This window comes from Nannospalax galili, unplaced genomic scaffold, assembly GCF_000622305.1.
Source record: "Nannospalax galili isolate Female #2095 unplaced genomic scaffold, S.galili_v1.0 scaffold542, whole genome shotgun sequence".
In the NCBI taxonomy this organism is placed as follows: Eukaryota; Metazoa; Chordata; class Mammalia; order Rodentia; family Spalacidae; genus Nannospalax; species Nannospalax galili.
Genome location: NW_008349083.1, coordinates 2,264,614 through 2,282,437, shown reverse-complemented (window position 1 = coordinate 2,282,437; position 17,824 = coordinate 2,264,614). Strand labels below are relative to the sequence as shown.

Here is a 17,824-nt window from a genome sequence, read left to right as displayed (position 1 = left end):
GAAATTCACAATTCACATTGTACCAGAGATCCTGTATTTCATCTTGCAATTCTACTTAGTTGTCTTTCAGCCTGGATGTCTGTCAATATGGCTTTATTTTTTTCCCTAGGGGGAAGAATCAACCCAGCCAAATTAAATCTAGCCATATCGACTAAACCTGTTTAGTTATTGGCAACCAGAAGCCGAACATTCAATATAAAGTGCTGACATTCCTTTTGAAAAAATATGCTTCCCACATGGCAAAATAATAGTCATGTCTGCCTCCTTCTTTCTTCTTCTTTATCGTTGTTGGTCTCTTTATTGGGTTATTTTTTTTTTTCTTTCTGTTTTTTGGAGGCAGGGTCTCAGGTAGCCAAAAGTGGTCTGGAACTTGGAATTTCTATGTAACTGAGGATGACCTTGAACTCCTGCCTCTGCTTCCGACATGGTGGAATTACAGGTGTACACCAGCACATCCAATTGGTTTTACCAACATTTAGAGCCTTCATTTCATTGTTTTCTGATGAGTTAGACCTGCCTAGCTCATGGGTAGCACTGAGGATTTGCCTCTGAGAAGGGCTACAAAAAAGTCTGCCAGCTATGTTGGAAAAATTGGCTCAGTGAGCTGTGAGTAGTGGAAATCTTTGTATGGGAATATATAGGGAGACATAGTAATCAACTGAAATATAAATCTTTATTCCTTCCACAGTATAAACAAGCTAGAGCGATGAATGGTTATTTTGGAAGAATGAGCAGCAATGAGAACAAAGCAAAAATCCAAAGAGAGAATTGGATGAATTTTCAAAATACAAAAATAAAAACCCCTAAAATCTCACAGGTCTGGTGTTTGCAGGTCTGTAATCTTACCTGCTCCAGAGGTGGGGTCAGAAGAAGGCAAGTTCAAGAAGTTCCTGGGCAACAGTGTGAGTTCATGGTCAACCTGGACAGCATGTCGAACTCTTTCTCAAAATAAGAAAGTAAGCTTTATTTATTTATTACGTGGTGTGAAAAATCAGAGAAAAATGTATCAGCTCAAAAACCTACTGGAAACTACACACACTATCTGAACGTGAGGACATGTGTATACCTGAACACTATATAACAAGAAACACAGTGCCTGACAAGAGAACCCATGCTTCACGTTGTTGGTCAGGGTCTTCCAAAAGACTCCCAAAATATCACAGGCTATTGCCACAGCCCTTGATCATCTCCCAGAACTTGAAAGTAAGACCCTAGTGCTGAAGACAGGACATACTCAGACACATGACTTGGAGCAATGGAGCTGGAACTGACCTGGAAGCTTCCTCCTTGATGACTACCTCTCATGGTTTTAGAGGATATTATGCAAGCTGTTAAGGGAGAAAAAATCAATTAGTGATCCAACCCCAGTTTTAAAGCCTAATAACCACAACAGTGACCAACATATCAGTGCAGTAGTGGCACTTTCATCTTGGGGGTCATCAACAACTATCTAATTTAGACTTAAAACTCTCTCAGTGGGAGGGAACTCATATGTGACTTAGTAAACATAGCCAAACACACATGACTGGAGAGGTCATAGATCCCAGAGAAAACCCTATCTCTGTCATATCCCTAGATAAATGCAATTTCATACTATATGCTAAATAAATATGGATCCTTATATTTACAGAGAAGTATACCAGTCACCACTCATCAAAGAAACTTCTTTTGGCAACAGTTGGAGACTATTACAGAGTTTCATAATGTCACACACAGAAAATATGTGTCTGAGAGATACACAGCCATAAGTGATGCTTCTACATTAGAGCCTCAAGACCTGAGAGTCATGGAACATGGTGGAATACTGGGTAGAGAGAATACTGATGCATCTCTCAATGACAGATTGCATGAAGTGCTGTGGATGGGCTATTGGGGGTACAGATAGGGAAGAGGAGGCTAAATGTGATTAAGAGGCATTGTATAAAATTCACAAAAATTCATATACATAAAATTATACTTCTTAAAAAAATAAGAAAGTGAAAAAAGCCTGTGAGTGTTTCTCACTGTAAAGTATTTGCCTGTCATGTATGGTTCAAGCCTAAGTACCACAAGCATGTAAAAAAATTTTTTTGGATATTTTGCAAGTTTATTTTAATAAATAATCTTTATTAGAAATGGGAGGGAAAGAGAAAAGGTGACTGGAAAAAAGGAGAAAGGGAAAGAGGCAAAGAAAGAGAAGTGGAAGAAGAGGGAAAGATGAGGGAGGGAAGGAACAAAAGAGGATGGGGAGAAAGATGGTGAGAGAACGCAAGGGGTTGGGTCATTCAATGTAAATATCACTCCTTTATTAAAGGAATACATTTGTCTTTAGGTTTACATCAGAGTTTTATCATTATTTTGACAAAGAATGAATGATTCTAGATATCCATAGTGGTGTGTGTGTGTGTGTGTGTGTGTGTGTGTGTGTGTGTGTGTGTGCTTCTTCGCATACATGTGTGCAGGTACACATGCATACATATGGAAATTGTAGGTTGGTGTCAGGAGCATTCCTAGCTCATTCTTCCCTTGTTGAGGCTCTCAAACAATCCTAGCACTTACTGGCCTGTGTTGCTCAGGGATGCCCCTGTCCCTGCCTTCCCCAGCTGGAATTACAAATGGCCGCTATGCGTACCTGGCATTTATGTGGGACCTGGGAATTTGAACTTCAGTCCTCAGGCTTAGATGGCAACAGTTTCAACTGCTAAGCAATCTCCCCAGCCACGATTCTGAATTTTAAAGATTTAATTTTTCTAGCATTAATGACCGATTCACATAGAGAGAAAACAGCTTGAAGTCCACATGCCATTTATTTCAATATTGTCACTCCTGGCCCTTGAATGTTTTTCCTTGGTTAATAATAAAAACTAGACTTTGGAATATACTTATCTAGAATTTTCTTTTAAAATTATGTTTATCTTTAAAAATGCAATATATTTTCATTTTAACACCAGCTGGGGCATACCAAAAATGATGAAAAAGAAGAGCAAAACCAGCCATAGATAAGTGAGAGAGTACAAGCTCACTCGTTACTTTGGTATGGTTCTTCTAATCTTTCTCCGTGGTCATAGTTCACAGTGAAAAAGTTAATGTATCTGAAATACTGTATTCTGATCCTTATCATTAGTCATTCCACCTAACGTTTTCCCCATTGTTAAAATGTCATCCAAGTATCATTTCAATGTTTAAGTCATAATGTCTGGTGATCTGTTTTGAATTCCTTGAATTGAAATGACCAGATTAAAGAATGAAGAATTTTACGGCTATATGCGTTACTTTTCAGAACACATTATAGTCATTAATAGACATGTGTAAAGGCGGCATCTCGCTGACTTTTGCAGCTGTTTTCTTCCATCAACCTGTTAAATTCTGGAGATGAAGGATCAGTGTGTGTTTGCCTGTGTAAACATGTGGGAAGGGAATGAGAGGAGACAGAAAGGGGGAGAAAGGGAAACAGGCCAAGACAAAGAGAGAGGTTAAGGGAGGAGGGAGAGAACAAAACAGGATGGAGGGGGAGATGTGAGAGAGAGAGAGAGAGAGAGAGAGAGAGGGAGAGGGAGGGAGAGAGAGGGAGAGAGAGAGAGAGAGAGAGAGAGAGAGAGAGAGAGAGAGAGAGAGAGAGAGAGAGAGAGAGAGAGAGAGAGAGAGAGAGAGAGAGAGAGAGAGAGAGAGAGAGAGAGAGAGAGAGAGAGAGAGAGAGAGAGAGAGAGAGAGAGAGAGAGAGAGAGAGAGAGAGAGAGAGAGAGAGAGAGAGAGAGAGAGAGAGAGAGAGAGAGAGAGAGAGAGAGAGAGAGAGAGAGAGAGAGAGAGAGAGAGAGAGAGAGAGAGAGAGAGAGAGAGAGAGAGAGAGAGAGAGAGAGAGAGAGAGAGAGAGAGAGAGAGAGAGAGAGAGAGAGAGAGAGAGAGAGAGAGAGAGAGAGAGAGAGAGAGAGAGAGAGAGAGAGAGAGAGAGAGAGAGAGAGAGAGAGAGAGAGAGAGAGAGAGAGAGAGAGAGAGAGAGAGAGAGAGAGAGAGAGAGAGAGAGAGAGAGAGAGAGAGAGAGAGAGAGAGAGAGAGAGAGAGAGAGAGAGAGAGAGAGAGAGAGAGAGAGAGAGAGAGAGAGAGAGAGAGAGAGAGAGAGAGAGAGAGAGAGAGAGAGAGAGAGAGAGAGAGAGAGAGAGAGAGAGAGAGAGAGAGAGAGAGAGAGAGAGAGAGAGAGAGAGAGAGAGAGAGAGAGAGAGAGAGGGAGAGAGAGGGAGAGAGAGGGAGAGAGAGGGAGAGAGAGGGAGAGGGGAGATGGAGAGGGAGAGAGAGAGGGAGAGAGAGGGAAAGGGAGATAGGGAGGGACAGAGGGAGAGAGAGGGAGAGAGAGATAGAGAGAGAGAGAGAGGGAGAGAGAGAGGGAGAGGGAGAGAGAGGAGAGAGAGAGAGAGAGAGAGAGAGAGAGAGTGAGAGAGAGAGAGAGAGAGAGAGAGAGAGAGAGAGAGAGAGAGAGAGAGAGAATCTTAAGGAATTGATTTATTGAATTACTGTAGGGACTACCTAGTTAGAAACCTATAGGTGAGTGGGTTAGAGTTGATATGGAGTCTGACTCCTAAGGCAGAGGACTTCCTTCAAGGATTTAGGCTTTTTTTTCAAGCCTTCATCTAATTAGATGAACCACCCTTTTGCTAGTAACGGTAATCTCTTTATTGGCTTTATTCAAAGTGTGCTAATTTAACATTGCTCAGAGCACTTTATAAAGTGACTCACAGCAATATCCAGACTGCTGTGGACGTAACAACTGGGTGCCATAGCCGGGCAGGATGTGGGAATGAACCCTCACATTCATGAGCTCAGCAAGGTGCATGCAGTGTGGTAGAAGGCCAAGGTTTTTCTTTTTCTTTTTTTTTCCTCAAATTTCTCTCTATGAAATCACAATGGATTTTTCAGTACTTGTGTATACTGTGTTACACTCAAATTTTAAACATTAGGATTGTCTCATGCAACTTGGGAACAAAGCTTTTAAGTTCTTCATCAAATGATGCTGAAGACAGAGCCTGAATCTGAGGCCCTTACAAACAAGAATCAAGAATAATCCTGCACCTTGATACAAACAAGTAAACTTGGGCACAGGGTTAAATGCTCACCCTCTCAGTTTTCTCAAATGTAAACTCCCTTTCCCAGATGATTATGAGTTTTAACTTGAAAAGTTTTAAAGTCCGTAATTCAGTATCTACCATATATAGACTCACATTTCTGTTCATTTTGTCCTAGACTTAGTCAGTTTGAGCTGTTACAACAAATAGCCTGTTTTGTGACACTATTCCTGGGAAGATGTGAACAACTGTCTCCTCACCCCAGATAGAGAACTGCAAACAGACCAAAGTAAAGATACCACCAAAGTCTAACTTGGTGAATTAATGAGTTTATTGAGGTTGTTCACAGGAGCATGAGTGGGGGAATACAGTAGCATGGCCAACTCAAAGGCAGCTGTATGACCAAAAGTCCATGGGTAATGACTCCTAAAGCTGGAAACCTAAAGCCATCTGCAGGATTTGCACCACTCAGAGAGTTTCTCTTCAGCAGTCCTTACTGATTCTAATTTTTTATGTGTTTGAGTATTATGCCTGCATGTAGGTAAGTGCACCTGTATCATGCAATGCCCATGGAGGATAGAAGAGGATGTCAGATCCCATGGAACTGGAGTTACAGTAATTAGTCACCATGTGGGTGCTGGGATTCAAACCTGGGTCTTCTCCAAAAATGGCCGGTGCTCTTAGTAGCAAAGCCATCTCTCCAACCCCAACTTACTGATTCTATATCCTTGGGGAGGAAGGCGCCTTGTGAATTTGGTAAGCTTCAGAGACTTCCTGACAATTGTGAGTTGTTGAGTGCCTAAGCCTTCAGGAGCCTCCCTTTAGAACTTCTTGAGTCTTAAAGAACTTCTTTCCAGGATGGAAAGTTTCAATTTGGAGGAAATTGTCACATAATACCTCCACACATAAGCTGTATGGCTTAAACAGCAAATAATCATTCCTCATTTACAGAGGTTGAGAAGCTCAAGGTCATGGGGTAGATCAGGGATCTGCTGGGGAACCTGCTTCCTGCTTCCTGCTTCCTTCTTCCTGCATGCTTAGATGGTGAGCAGAAAATCATCTCTCCCACATCCCTTCTCACGCAGGAGCTAAGTCTACCCGTGAGAGCTTCATCTTCACGACCTGTTGCCTGAAGTTCCTGTGTCTCAATACTATCACACCGGAAGTTACAATTTCAGTGTAGGACTAGTGGAAACACACTCAGCCCCTTAAGCACCCCCACATGCTTTCAGATTATCAGCCTATAGCTCATTTCTGATAGTGTAGAACATTCTTTCCCTCTGAATGCTCAGCACTCCAGCAGTTCTTCAAGGAAATATCTTTTGGTGCATACCCAGTTCTCACTTCTGTGATCTCATGAATGTAAGTACACAAACCACTAGTCCACACTCTAGAGGATGGTGGATCGGTCCACTCATTTCTTTATTCCTTTATGTAACAAATATATATGGAATCTCATGAACTATTCTGTTTTGTGATATGTGAATGGGATAACTAAATTTCCTGTCCTGGAAATTTAGATATTAATGGGATAAATGCTCAAACAAGAAAAACAACAAAATGTGTGCTCAAATCTTGTAACCATACAATGATGCTATATTGGGCATGATAGTCCAGAATATTCTATAGTAACCATCACTAGACTTCACTAGTATAATATAACAGAGGCTTAATTTTTAAAACTTTTGTTATTTATTTATTCATTTATTTAATTTTTGATGAGGGGTTTGTGCCATGGTGTAAATGTGAAGGTCAGTAGACAACTTGTGAGATTAGATTCTCCCCTTTGACCGGCCATATGAGTCCTCCTGGTGGATGAACTCAGGTCATCAGGGATGGTGGCAAGTACCTTTATCTCCGGAGCCACTCACCAAACCAGAGGACTGATTTTGTTTATGACCAGTCAGTGACTATTCCATGCAACTCTAAAGTCACTGTCCTCAGTCTTCTAAGATGATTCCTTCTTTTCACATCAGGGCATGCTTCCACCGGGGAGCAAACAGCAGACACCAGCAGCTAAAAGCTTGGGCATGTGTAGCTGCTGTTCCCTTTGCAAATGTCTGACTAGATCACAGGACTGGGCTGCTTTCAATGGCACAGGGAAGCTCAGACCATGGTAACTATAGCAGTCAAAGAGACCCAATTGTATGGACCCCAAATATTAAGTGTGATGAAAAATAGCTAGAGAGACCGAAAGAAGCCATTTCACCAGAGTAACAAAAGCAAAGTAAGTGGTGTTCATGGACGCTGTGACATAAAACCGTAATAAAGTATGTATTTCAGAGTTCTGAGTAAATATGAAAACTAGCCAATAACTAAGTTGGTTGTTGGATATGAAAAAAATGAAAGTCATTCATAATTGTCTGAAGTTTGGCCAACACAGAGTTATGAAGTCTTTTCAAGGACAAGGTGAGTAATATTTAGATCAGTGCCCTTGATTGCTTAGGAAACATTTTTACAGTTGATGCTCATTGTTGTAAGGTCTTCTAGCTTTCCTACCAGAGAAACTGTCTCATAAACCTGAAATTACAATTTTGTTCTGAAACTTGAGAGCCACTACTTGTCATTCTTCTCCTTTGTCTGGAATTTTTTTCTAAACCAATGGCTAAGTATCCAGTAAAAGTAAAAACAATGGCTGTGCATGGTGGTGCTTGCCTTTAATCCCACTATTCAGGACAGATAGGCAAGCATATCTTTGTGAGATCCAGGATAGTCAGGGCTACATAGTGAGACCCTGCTTCATAAAACAATAACAACAACCAAACCAAACCAACCCAAACCAAACCAAACCAAACCAAACCAAACCAAACCAAACCAAACCAAACCAAACCAAACCAAACCAAACCAAACCAAACAAAAAAACAGCAAAGAAAGCGGTAACACTACCTCCATGTAAGAATTTGCAAACTACAGGCTAGAGACATGGCTCAATGGTTAATAGCCCTTGTCGAGAAATCTTAAGGACCAAGGTTTGAGTCCCAGCACCCATGTAAAACACTGGGTGGTTTGTAAATGCCTGGCACTCCAGCTCCAAAAGATCAGATACCATCTTCTGGCTTCTGAGTGTACACACAAACACACACACTCACACGCACGCACTCACACACATGCACAGAAGAAGTAAAAAGGAAAGAAGGAGGAAATATAAACAGAGCTGGAGAGAGAACTCAGTTTTTAAGAGTGCTTGCTGCTGTTGCTGAGGACCCAACTTCAATTCCCAGCATCCACAACAGATGGCACCCATTAGCTTGTAACTCCAGCTCCAGGAGATCTGATTCCCTCTTTTGGACTCCATGGGCAATAACATGCATGTGCGCATGCACACTCACACACACATACACTCACACACATGCACACACACATTAGAAAAATTACAGTCCACCATCTTATCTTTTTAAAAACATCTTTTACAAATTTAACATCTCAATAGTTATGTGAAAAGAGATTTCATCAATTTGCATGAAGAGGTCAGGAAGAATCAACATTTTAAAATATCAAAACCAAACAAAACCTCAAAGCCTTGAACATCTTTCCTGGTGATGAATTCGTTTTTTGCTTTCCAGGTTTACAGAACTACAACTCCATGTTTTTTCTATGTGCTTGCCGTTTGTGTGCTTGCTGTTCATGCCGCTTCCCTTTGACGAAATCTGTGTATTAGTTACCTTTTTTCCTGCTGTGGCAAAATATCTCACAGTAGCAACTTAAGGGAGGAAGGAAGGTTTATTGATCGCGGGTATAATCCATCCTGGTGGGGAAGTCATTGCGGCAGGAGTGCCAGGCAGTTGGTCACACTGTGTAAGGAGACAGAGAGATGAATATTGATGCTCAGTTACCTTTCTCCTCTTCATTCAGCCTGGGACTCCAGCCTATGAAATGGTGCAGCCAATTTAGGCTAGGCCTTTACACCTCAATTAACCCAATCTAGAAACACTGTCACATTTGTTCTTGGTTTGTCTTCTAGGTGATTCTAGAAGGCAATGAAACTTAACTATCACAATCTGTACAATTAAAAATAATAACAAATGACTCAAGAGGACCCAGCTTTTCTTTAGGTGGATAGGTCAAGAGCATTCTCTTCTGGTCAAACCGAAAGAGGATGTCTCTCTACCTCTTTGACAGTCATCTCAGCACCATCATTTTCCCGCCATGATGTGTAGGCAGCTGGTTAGTCTTAGGAGTTGAGAGTTTGTCTTCCCTGGTTCCCAGGCTGAGTTTGCCATGAACCTGTGAATGCCCATGTCTTTTGATGCCATTCGCTGCTCTTGAATTTCCCTGAAATTTGTTGGTTAATTGGCAACTGGGGCACAGTTGGCCTCTGATTTAGAGAGTACTTCAAAACAGTTGCCTGCTACCTTTACTCGATCATTTAAGTAGAAAGCACCGTTACTCCAACAGAGAAGTGACATAAAACGAGTTCAGATATGAGTATCTTACCTCCCAAATTGTCGTGGCTACTAGTGTCTCTAAGGGGGTGGGGAATAAAGAACAACACAGGTTTTATAATTCTTACAAACCCACTCTGCATGACTTAAGGAAAGCTTTAAATGTGCAATGAGGATTCTTAGGCTAAAGACAATTGATACCCAGCACATTACAATAATCCAATGAAACAGAATAGCATTTTGGAAAGTGGCAATTTGTGTAGAAATTGCTGATAGCATCCACACATGCTGGGAACTTTACATATAAGTGCGCTGTAGCTTTGATTGAAGAGTCATTTATTTGGCCTTCCAGTTGTAAATAAGACAATATCCTTTTCCCTTCAGGGGATCTCCCAATCAGTTATTAATATGAAAATACCACAGCCTTTGTCTGTAGTGACTGAATTAGTGAGCACAATCTAGGCTACTGCTCTTCTTGGTTTTAGGATTTGAAGGACCTCAGTGGGTCATGGAAGATGACAATAATCTAAAGTTGAAGGTGTTTTGATCCCAGGTCAGAAGATTTGGATGGAGTCCTTGCTGTATTACTGTCATCAGTTTATCTCTCCACATCAAGTCCTCACCAAGTACATTAGTTACTCTTCTCATTGCTGTAACAAAATACCTGACAAAAGTAAATGAAGGGAGGAAGGGTTTATTTTGTCACAGTTTGAGAGTGCAGTCCATCAGGACAGAGAAGGCATCGGGGTAGGAGTGAGGCAGCTGGTCACATTGAATCTGGGCAGAGGAGGCATCGGGGTAGGAGTGAGGCAGCTGGTCACATTGCATCTGCAATGGAAACAGGAGAGATGAACCAGGAACAGGGAGAGATGAATGCTGGCTCAGCTTGTTTTCTTCTTTTTCATTCAGTCCAGGACTCCATTCCATGGAATGGTACCACCTGTAGTTAGGGTGGGTCTTTCCACCTCAATTAACCAAATCTAGAAAATCTTCACAGATGTGACTAGAAGTGTGTCACCTAGGTGATTCTACTTCTCCTCAAGTTGACAATATCACACCAAGCCTAAGATGTCATCTTGTGGTCTTTATCCTTCCCTGGTGTCAGGGCAGCCTCAGGGCACTAGATGCACATTCCAAGGACACCTTTTCTTAGTGGGATTTCTGTATTTGCTGTTCCCTATCATTGAGTCGCTTTACTCTCTCCAACCCATAGATACAGGCTAGTATTTATGGGGCAGATATGACATGCTAAAAGTATCCTGAATTCTTCTGGTGATTACCTTAGCTGATCCTTATGTGAACTATACAAAGTAGACAGCAACATTTGATGGAAAAAAGAAATCCATCAAATGGCAGGGACAGTAGAGGGAGGCATGACTGGAGCCTAGGTGGGCTGACTGGTAGTCAAATCTGCTCACACTAAACACTCCAACAGCACCCAAAACTCAGGACATAGTTCCTACCCTGTCTTTGACGTCTAGACTTTTTTTAGAGAGAACATTTTCCTGATGGTCCTTTTTCAAGTGCACGCCTCATGACTGTTTCTCTTTGATTTCCATTTCCTCACAAAATAGTCTTGGGCTGTGTGTTTATCCCTTGGTATACTCCCTCCAACTGGGACATCCGTGTTATGAAGGAAGAGCCTTTTTTGTTCTGTGGTCTCCATATCACCTGTGCCTAGTTCAACTCCTGACCTATGTTTCATTAAAGAAGGAAATACACAGGCTGATGAGATGGCTCTGCCAGTAAAGGTTCTTGCCACCATGTCTAAAGACTTGAGTTCAATCACTGGAACTCACATGGTAGAGGGAGAGAGCTAACTCTTCAGGGTGTCCTCTGACCTCTTCAGACATACACACATTATTACATTTACAACAATTTTAAAAATGAAATATACCAAAAGCATGCTGCGAGTTAGGTGACGATCGTGCTTAAAATATTTTGTTCTTCAAATACACACAGAACACTTTCTTTGTGCATGACTCCCTGTTAGTTTTTTGAGCTGTGAAGGATGTGACCTGCTCTTCTGAGTTAAGAAGTTCACAGAAGAAATACATCCAGATGGCACCCTGGGAGGTGGGATTCTAAGGAAAGCTGCTCCGGAGGGTAACCTGTGAAGGAAGGGCTGAGGTAGAGAACTGGGGATGATCATGGCTATTACATTCCCAACCTCAGCTCAGCTCAGCTCTTCTCAGTGGGGCTCAGGGCAAGGCCATAGGGGCCAAGGGTAAAATTTGGGCTCTGACACTAGAACAGAAAGAAAGGACCACCAGGTCCTCTCGGGTCTTGACAACCACTCCAAGGAGCAGGATTTCCCTGAGCAAAGTGTTATCACCAAAAGATTTTGCAACCAGTGCAGTTTTTATTATCTGATTAGTTAAAGCCTTTCACCATTTTACATATAAGCCGCTGAGACCCAGAATAGCCCCTTTAAAGTAAGTGCAGAGCTGATTTAATTTCTTCATTACAGTGCCCTTGGGGGAGGGGGTTTGGAAGGGGGGTGTCTCATGCTTGCTCTCCAACCTCCCCTCCTTTTCTGACAAAAGTAGAAAACTTGAGGAACTGTGCCTTGGTTGGCAGAGCTTGCTTAGTATGGACAAGGCCCTGGGTTCAATCTCCAATGCCTGCGATCCCAGCACTAGAGAGGTGGAGGAAGGAGGATCACAAGTTTAAAACCATGCCCTGTTACATAGACAGTTCAGGGCTAGCCTGGGATCCATGAGAGCCTGTCTCAAAGAATAAAATAAATAAAAACAAAAGTAAAACATAAAATTACCCACCATTCTTACCTTTCTCCACAGGGTGCCTTTGCTGGTACACAGAATCCAGAAATAAGCTGCCCTGAGCCGAGGCGGTTGTCCCAGGGTGGTCTGACTTGTACAAAAGTAACATCGTGTGTACCAAATTTTGTTCTTTGTGAGGAAACTGCGTTTGTACCAGGAGTCTTTTATCTCAAAGGAAGGCTTGAAAACCCAGCGGACTTGGGCTAGTGCAGGGGCGCTCGGAGCCTGGCTGCCCACGTTCCGGGCATGCGTGAGCCCTTCAGCAAAACACAGCTGGCACAGCTAATTTTAGCCTTGCCGCTGCCTTGCAAAGAGACCCTTTAAGGAAATATATTTTCTCTGAAACAATCTGTATTCTAATGTAGCAGCTGAGAGACATGTCAGAATATTATTACTGGGGAGGGGGGACTCTGACAAGTAATTGTGAATTTTTGTTCATCTTTTTGAGATATTGGTAAAGCCAGGAAAAGATCCATGAATCAAAATTATCATGAAAAGAGACAATGGCAAGGGCAGCAATTTTATTCAAGGAGCTAATAAGCCTAAGGATCGCTCGCTTTGATTTTTTTAAAAAACTAGACGGATATAAGCATAAGAAAGATTCTGATTATTAAGTTGAGCAGCGTGATGTACTGGGGGCATGGCTTATGCACAGACATACCAAACTAGATGCTCGGAATTTCTTCAATACTTCAGCGTCCTCTGTGTCCTCTAGAAAGTAAAAGGTTCATTTCTCCTTCAGGTCTTGGGCTTTTAGTGTGTTAACAGGTTTTGAAAAAGCCCCTGAGCATACTTTATATTTTTCTATTTAACCAGCAAGGTTAGCTCATATATATATATAATTCCACCCCCACCCCTTTTTTCTTTTCTTCTTCCTCCCTGCTCCTCGCTTCCCTCGCAGGGTCTCGGCTGTTTTGTTCAGCCGTGTCATGCCTTACCTCTGGGAACTTGGCGATTGGAGAGAAGGCAGCGGGCAGCGCTGTCGGTGCAGGGCAGGGAGGGATGGGGCCGCGCCCCACCCGGGCGCCGCGCAGGGACGCTCGGGTTCGGTTCCGCGGGCTGCTCGGCTGCAGACGCCGTTCGATCTCCTCCTATTCCAGCTAGCCAGCAGAGGGAATCGGAACTTTGCTTGCAGCACGGGTGGCAGCAGCCTTTTTTTTTTTTTTTTTTTTTTTTTTTTTTTTCTTGGAGGAAATACTGCAGCCTTCTGGACTGCGTAAGCTGCTCCCTGGAGAGGCTCTCTCGGTTCCACCCACTGGCTGGAAGGAGGGGAAGTGAATGAAAAGGGCGGACTACCCCAACACCATGTCACTCTGGGAGCCAGACAGCAGAAACTAAGCTTGCGCCGGGTTCTTTTTCTTTTCTTTTCTTTTTTTTTCTTTTTTCTTTTTGTTTTCCTTTTGTTTCTTTTCTTTTTCTTTTTCTTTTTCCTTTTGTTTCTTTTTCTTTTTTAAAAAATTCTTTTTTCTTACGGCGGGGAAAGAGGCACACAGGAGGAGACTGAAAACTGAACTACAAGGATTCCGAGTTGTGCTAACAGATTTTTTTTTTTTTTCTCCTTCCCCTTCACAAGCGCCGGCAATTGACACCGCTAGAGACAGGCTGGTTAGAGAGCACACTGCTTCATCCCAAGTGCACCGGGCAGCCGGGAGGAACCAGGCAGATCCTGGGAAGCCGCCTGGGGGTTTCTCCACGGATCTCACCCCCCCATCCTTATTTTTAATTCTTCTTTTATTCCTTTGGTGTTTTTGTTTTGCTTTGTTTTGGTTTTGTTTTCAATTCATCCGTGTTGGAACTAGCGAGTGGTGGAGTCTCATTAGACATCCCAGACTGTCGCGAACCCTGGATTAAAGAGAAGGAAGCTTGGCCTGGGGCACTGTATACCCTGTTACCCAGTTTCCTGCCTCCGAGATAAAGATTCCAGCTACATGGGCAAACGCCTGGATCAACCACAGATGTACCCCCAGTACACGTACTACTATCCCCAGTATCTCCAAACCAAGGTATGGGTCGACACCGGTTGGCAAAGGTAGAGCGGTGTCTGTCTTTTCTTCGCTGGGATAGGATGGGGACCTTTCTCTACCCCTCACCCCCGTCACCTCTGGCGACCTCTTTGAAATGAGTAACAGTATCAAGAGAGTGAATGAGACAGAGGAAGAAGGGAAAAGAAGGACGCTTGGAATGGTGGCTTTCTCTTTAAAGACAGATGATAGTTTCAATGGAGTTCTTTTGTTATTTAGCAGTACACATGCTCCTGAGAGGGTGAAAGTCTTTTGCAGGTGGGCTGGGTTTGTAGAAAGGAGGTCCCCACAGGGACTCTCCGAGACAAGAATATAAACTCCTGAGCTTTTCTAGTGAGCTGTTCTTTGTGTGCGGGTCTCAGAGATGTTTTGCGTTTTCTTTTTCTCCATTACAGGAGACACACCAGGGTCGGGGGAGACTCAAACTTTTCTTGGCCTAGTGCAGCATGAAAGAAGGGTTTGGGGAAGTCCAGGGCACCCACTCAAGTCTCTTAGAGTTTGTTTGGGTATGTTCTCATTTTTGGTTGTCTCTATTTTATAGGAGAGATGACTGAGGTGTTAGGGACTGAAAGAACTTGGAGATTGCAATCAATAGTCTTTACTTGGGCGCTGCTTTTATTTCCCGGGTGTGCACTGCCTGCATCTTGAAAAGGCAAGGACTGTAACTGACAATAATTGGACTTGAATTGGTTAAAGACTTTGGGCTTTGTGTGTGCATGTGCTTAAATGATCATTAGGGGCCCAGAGACAAGCCCACAGAACTAAGCAGAGGGCAGTGTCAACCCTGAACTTTATCCTGCAGTTGAGACATCAAAGATTCTACAGTGTGAAGGCACTGTTCCAATTTGTCAATTCTGATCGACTTGGTTTGAGGGGGAAAATATTCGTGGAGTAACCACCTTGCACACTAGGATAATCTGATTTTGTGCTGCGATAACCAGACCCCACCATCTTAATAATCAAATATGCAGACATGAGCAAGGAGTGCCTAAGTGATGTGTGCTGTCGCCAGAGCTTGCTGGTGTGATTAGGGTTTGGTAATTCGTGCTGTAGTTATCGCTCATTGATTCTGTCTCATCGGACAATGCCCATCTGAGAGCCAGACTGGGCAGCAGTGTCTCAGGACAGCCTTAAATGTTGTTCCTTCTTTTTTTTTTTTTCCCTATTTCCTTTCTTGTTTGCAAAGGCTCTGTGATCTGCCCTGCCCCTCCAAGGTCGACTCACATCGCCTTTGTGAGCATTTAGTTTGTGCTACTGCTTACATATACCAGCCCTCCTGCCTGGTGTCCTGAGTTTTAACTCTTTGGGTGACTGGGCAGGGAATGTTGCCTGCTAATTTTCTTAAAGAAATGGTCAGGCAAGGGCAAGTTAAAAAAAAAAAATACAAGAATACTCACAGTCCTTCTCCCCTCTCCAAAGAAACATAAACAATAAGCTCATGGGTTGGCCTGAAAAATATCATACATTCCACCTCTTTTACTCATTTGGCTAAATTTTCCAAATGTTCCAAAAATCGTGCTTTGTGTTGGTCCTAGATTTCCACTACTGTGAATAATCACAAGTAAAACTTTTGATTGAAGTGAATGAAATAATTTGTTGTTGTTATTGTTCTTCTAGAGATTTATTTTAACCTATTGTTATCAGGAAATAATGCTGTGCACAGTACATCAAAGATACAGGGTGCTGGGTAAGCCACCCTGGTAGAAAGTGTGTGTGTGTGTGTGTGTGTGTGTGTGTGTGTGTAGTGGTAGTGGTAAAGCAGGAGAATGGAGAGGTGAGGGAAAGAGGAGAGAGTCTGAAGAATTCAGAGGGAGGTTTTTCAAGACTGTTCTGGGGTCCTGTGTTGTTTAGTGTCCTGGACACCCGCGTCATCTGGATCTTGTTACTTTCAAGTTAGCCAAAGCCATCAACGTCTGGAACATTTTTAAGAAGTTAGCTCCATTAGGTGTTCTAAGCTGATATTCGGGTAATCAGATCAGGCTCGAGAGGGACTGTGAGATCAGCTACTTTAGAGATCATGGTAGCTCACATTGACTATTACATTATAGCATGTCTGCATTGCTGTGGAGTTGTCACGTATTGCTATAGTGCCCCTTTGGAATGACAGACAATAATAACAACCCTGGAAACTGGAGATGGGAAAATCTGCCCGTTTCAAAACTTGGATTCACAGGAAGTGTCAATATGCAAGTCTATTTTACCATGTGGGGACTTTCTGACAGTGTTACTCCAATGTGTGGATAAATAAAATGCTATTTCCACATGACCTTTCACCCTCTCTACACATAGCTCAAAATATCATTCCTAATGCGTTAAAAAGGAAGGAAGTGATGCTTATGTTTATTTGGCGAGCCTTGATGGAATCCACAAAAATCCTCTGTACTAGCTTTGGTTTCTAGTTGTAACCCGACTTCAAACGTCACAGTTCTTTAAAAGGAAATTCACATGTAAAGAATATTTATGTTTGATAGAACTAGAATTCTATGGTAGCGAAAAATCACATTCTGGGGATATCATGCCTTAAAGTGTTGCCTAAAGTTAAATGTTTCTCTTTCTTTCTAATACACAGACAAATTTTCTAGCATTTCTAACTATGTGGTTTTGCATATGTAATATGTATGTATGTGTGATATATGATTGATTTGTGTGTGTATGTGTGTGGGGGGGTGGGTGTGTAATTCTTGTAGGACTTTAAACAAATCAAACTGTTTATTATAATTTTCAGAAAATGCGAAAATCAAACATTTGCTTTCTCTTTAAATAGTGTAGCATTAAAAACAGTTTCTAAGTTCTTATGACAAAACAGCATAAAATTATATTTTAAAAATGAAGGCGTGTATTTTCATTTCTTCAAATATATACTATAGTTTAAAAGAAATTATGACATTTCCCTGCCATCTCTTTTTCTATTGTGCAAGAACCAAACTTTCAACTTTTAAAAATAATTAGAAATGGACTATTTATGTTTCACCTCCTTGAAAAATTTTTCAGAAGATCAAAATATTTTGTGTGAGAAAAATGCACAGTAAATAGCATACAAACTATTAGATAGCATAAAATACATGAACTAGAATGTATTAAATGACATGAGGCTCAGGTAGCTGTAATTTGTATCAGTGATCCTGTGTCACCCCTCTTCTGCGTGCACCTCAAGTCTCAAAATATTTTCTGCATGAGTTTCTTTTGGATTAAGGTTTTTTTTTTTTTTTTTTTTTTTTTTTTTCTGCCTAAAAAAGCAACCTCAAGGAGAAGGATGATTTTGGGTATGGCATGAAGAAAAAGCCTAGTGACATGTTATAATATTTCAATAAGAGAGGGGATTGGACTAAAATAAAGTTTCTCAAAGCAAATTGTTGCTTGGACGTGCTTTAAACTAATCAATAACTCGAGAGAAATGAGATCTGAAAACAGCACATTATCTTAAGGACAAAATATAAAATGACAGTTGGTTCATTATAACGTCTTATTTTACAAGTATTCAGAGAATCCACCTGTTGATGTTGGATTCTGAGACTCCAAGTAATTTCACTGTGAATTTGAGACACTTGGGTGGGGGTATTTCTTGAAATAAATAAACAAACTAGTCAAGAGGAAAGCTAAGAAAG

At 41.9% G+C, this 17,824-nt stretch overlaps 1 protein-coding gene and 1 long non-coding RNA gene across 10 annotated transcripts in view; one reads left to right on the top strand and one right to left on the bottom strand.

Moving 5' to 3' along the window:
* Positions 1-17,824, top strand: part of Rbms3 (RNA binding motif single stranded interacting protein 3) — a 982,465-nt gene that overhangs the window by 121,714 nt on the left and 842,927 nt on the right. For 2 of the 8 annotated variants that reach the window (XM_029570082.1, XM_008846471.3), the window contains exon 1: positions 13,762-14,201. The exons of 1 other annotated variant lie outside the window; for it this stretch is intronic. In XM_029570082.1, the coding sequence (XP_029425942.1) occupies positions 14,127-14,201 (75 nt within the window). In that variant the 5' untranslated portion in view covers positions 13,762-14,126. Of the gene's footprint in view, positions 1-13,137; positions 14,202-17,824 lie in introns of those variants that run through there. 5 more of the 8 variants (XM_008846470.3, XM_017801456.2, XM_029570084.1 and 2 more) reach the window with 5 other exon arrangements.
* On the bottom strand, positions 8,438-13,363 carry LOC115072590. Of its 2 annotated transcripts, none has more exons than XR_003851635.1 (4): positions 13,137-13,363; positions 12,860-12,909; positions 12,205-12,516; positions 8,438-10,192 (listed from the first exon to the last, which is right to left on the bottom strand). It is a non-coding gene; the product is annotated as an uncharacterized LOC115072590 (long non-coding RNA). The 2 variants fall into 2 exon arrangements; XR_003851634.1 differs by having other exon boundaries at positions 8,438-10,243; positions 13,137-13,362.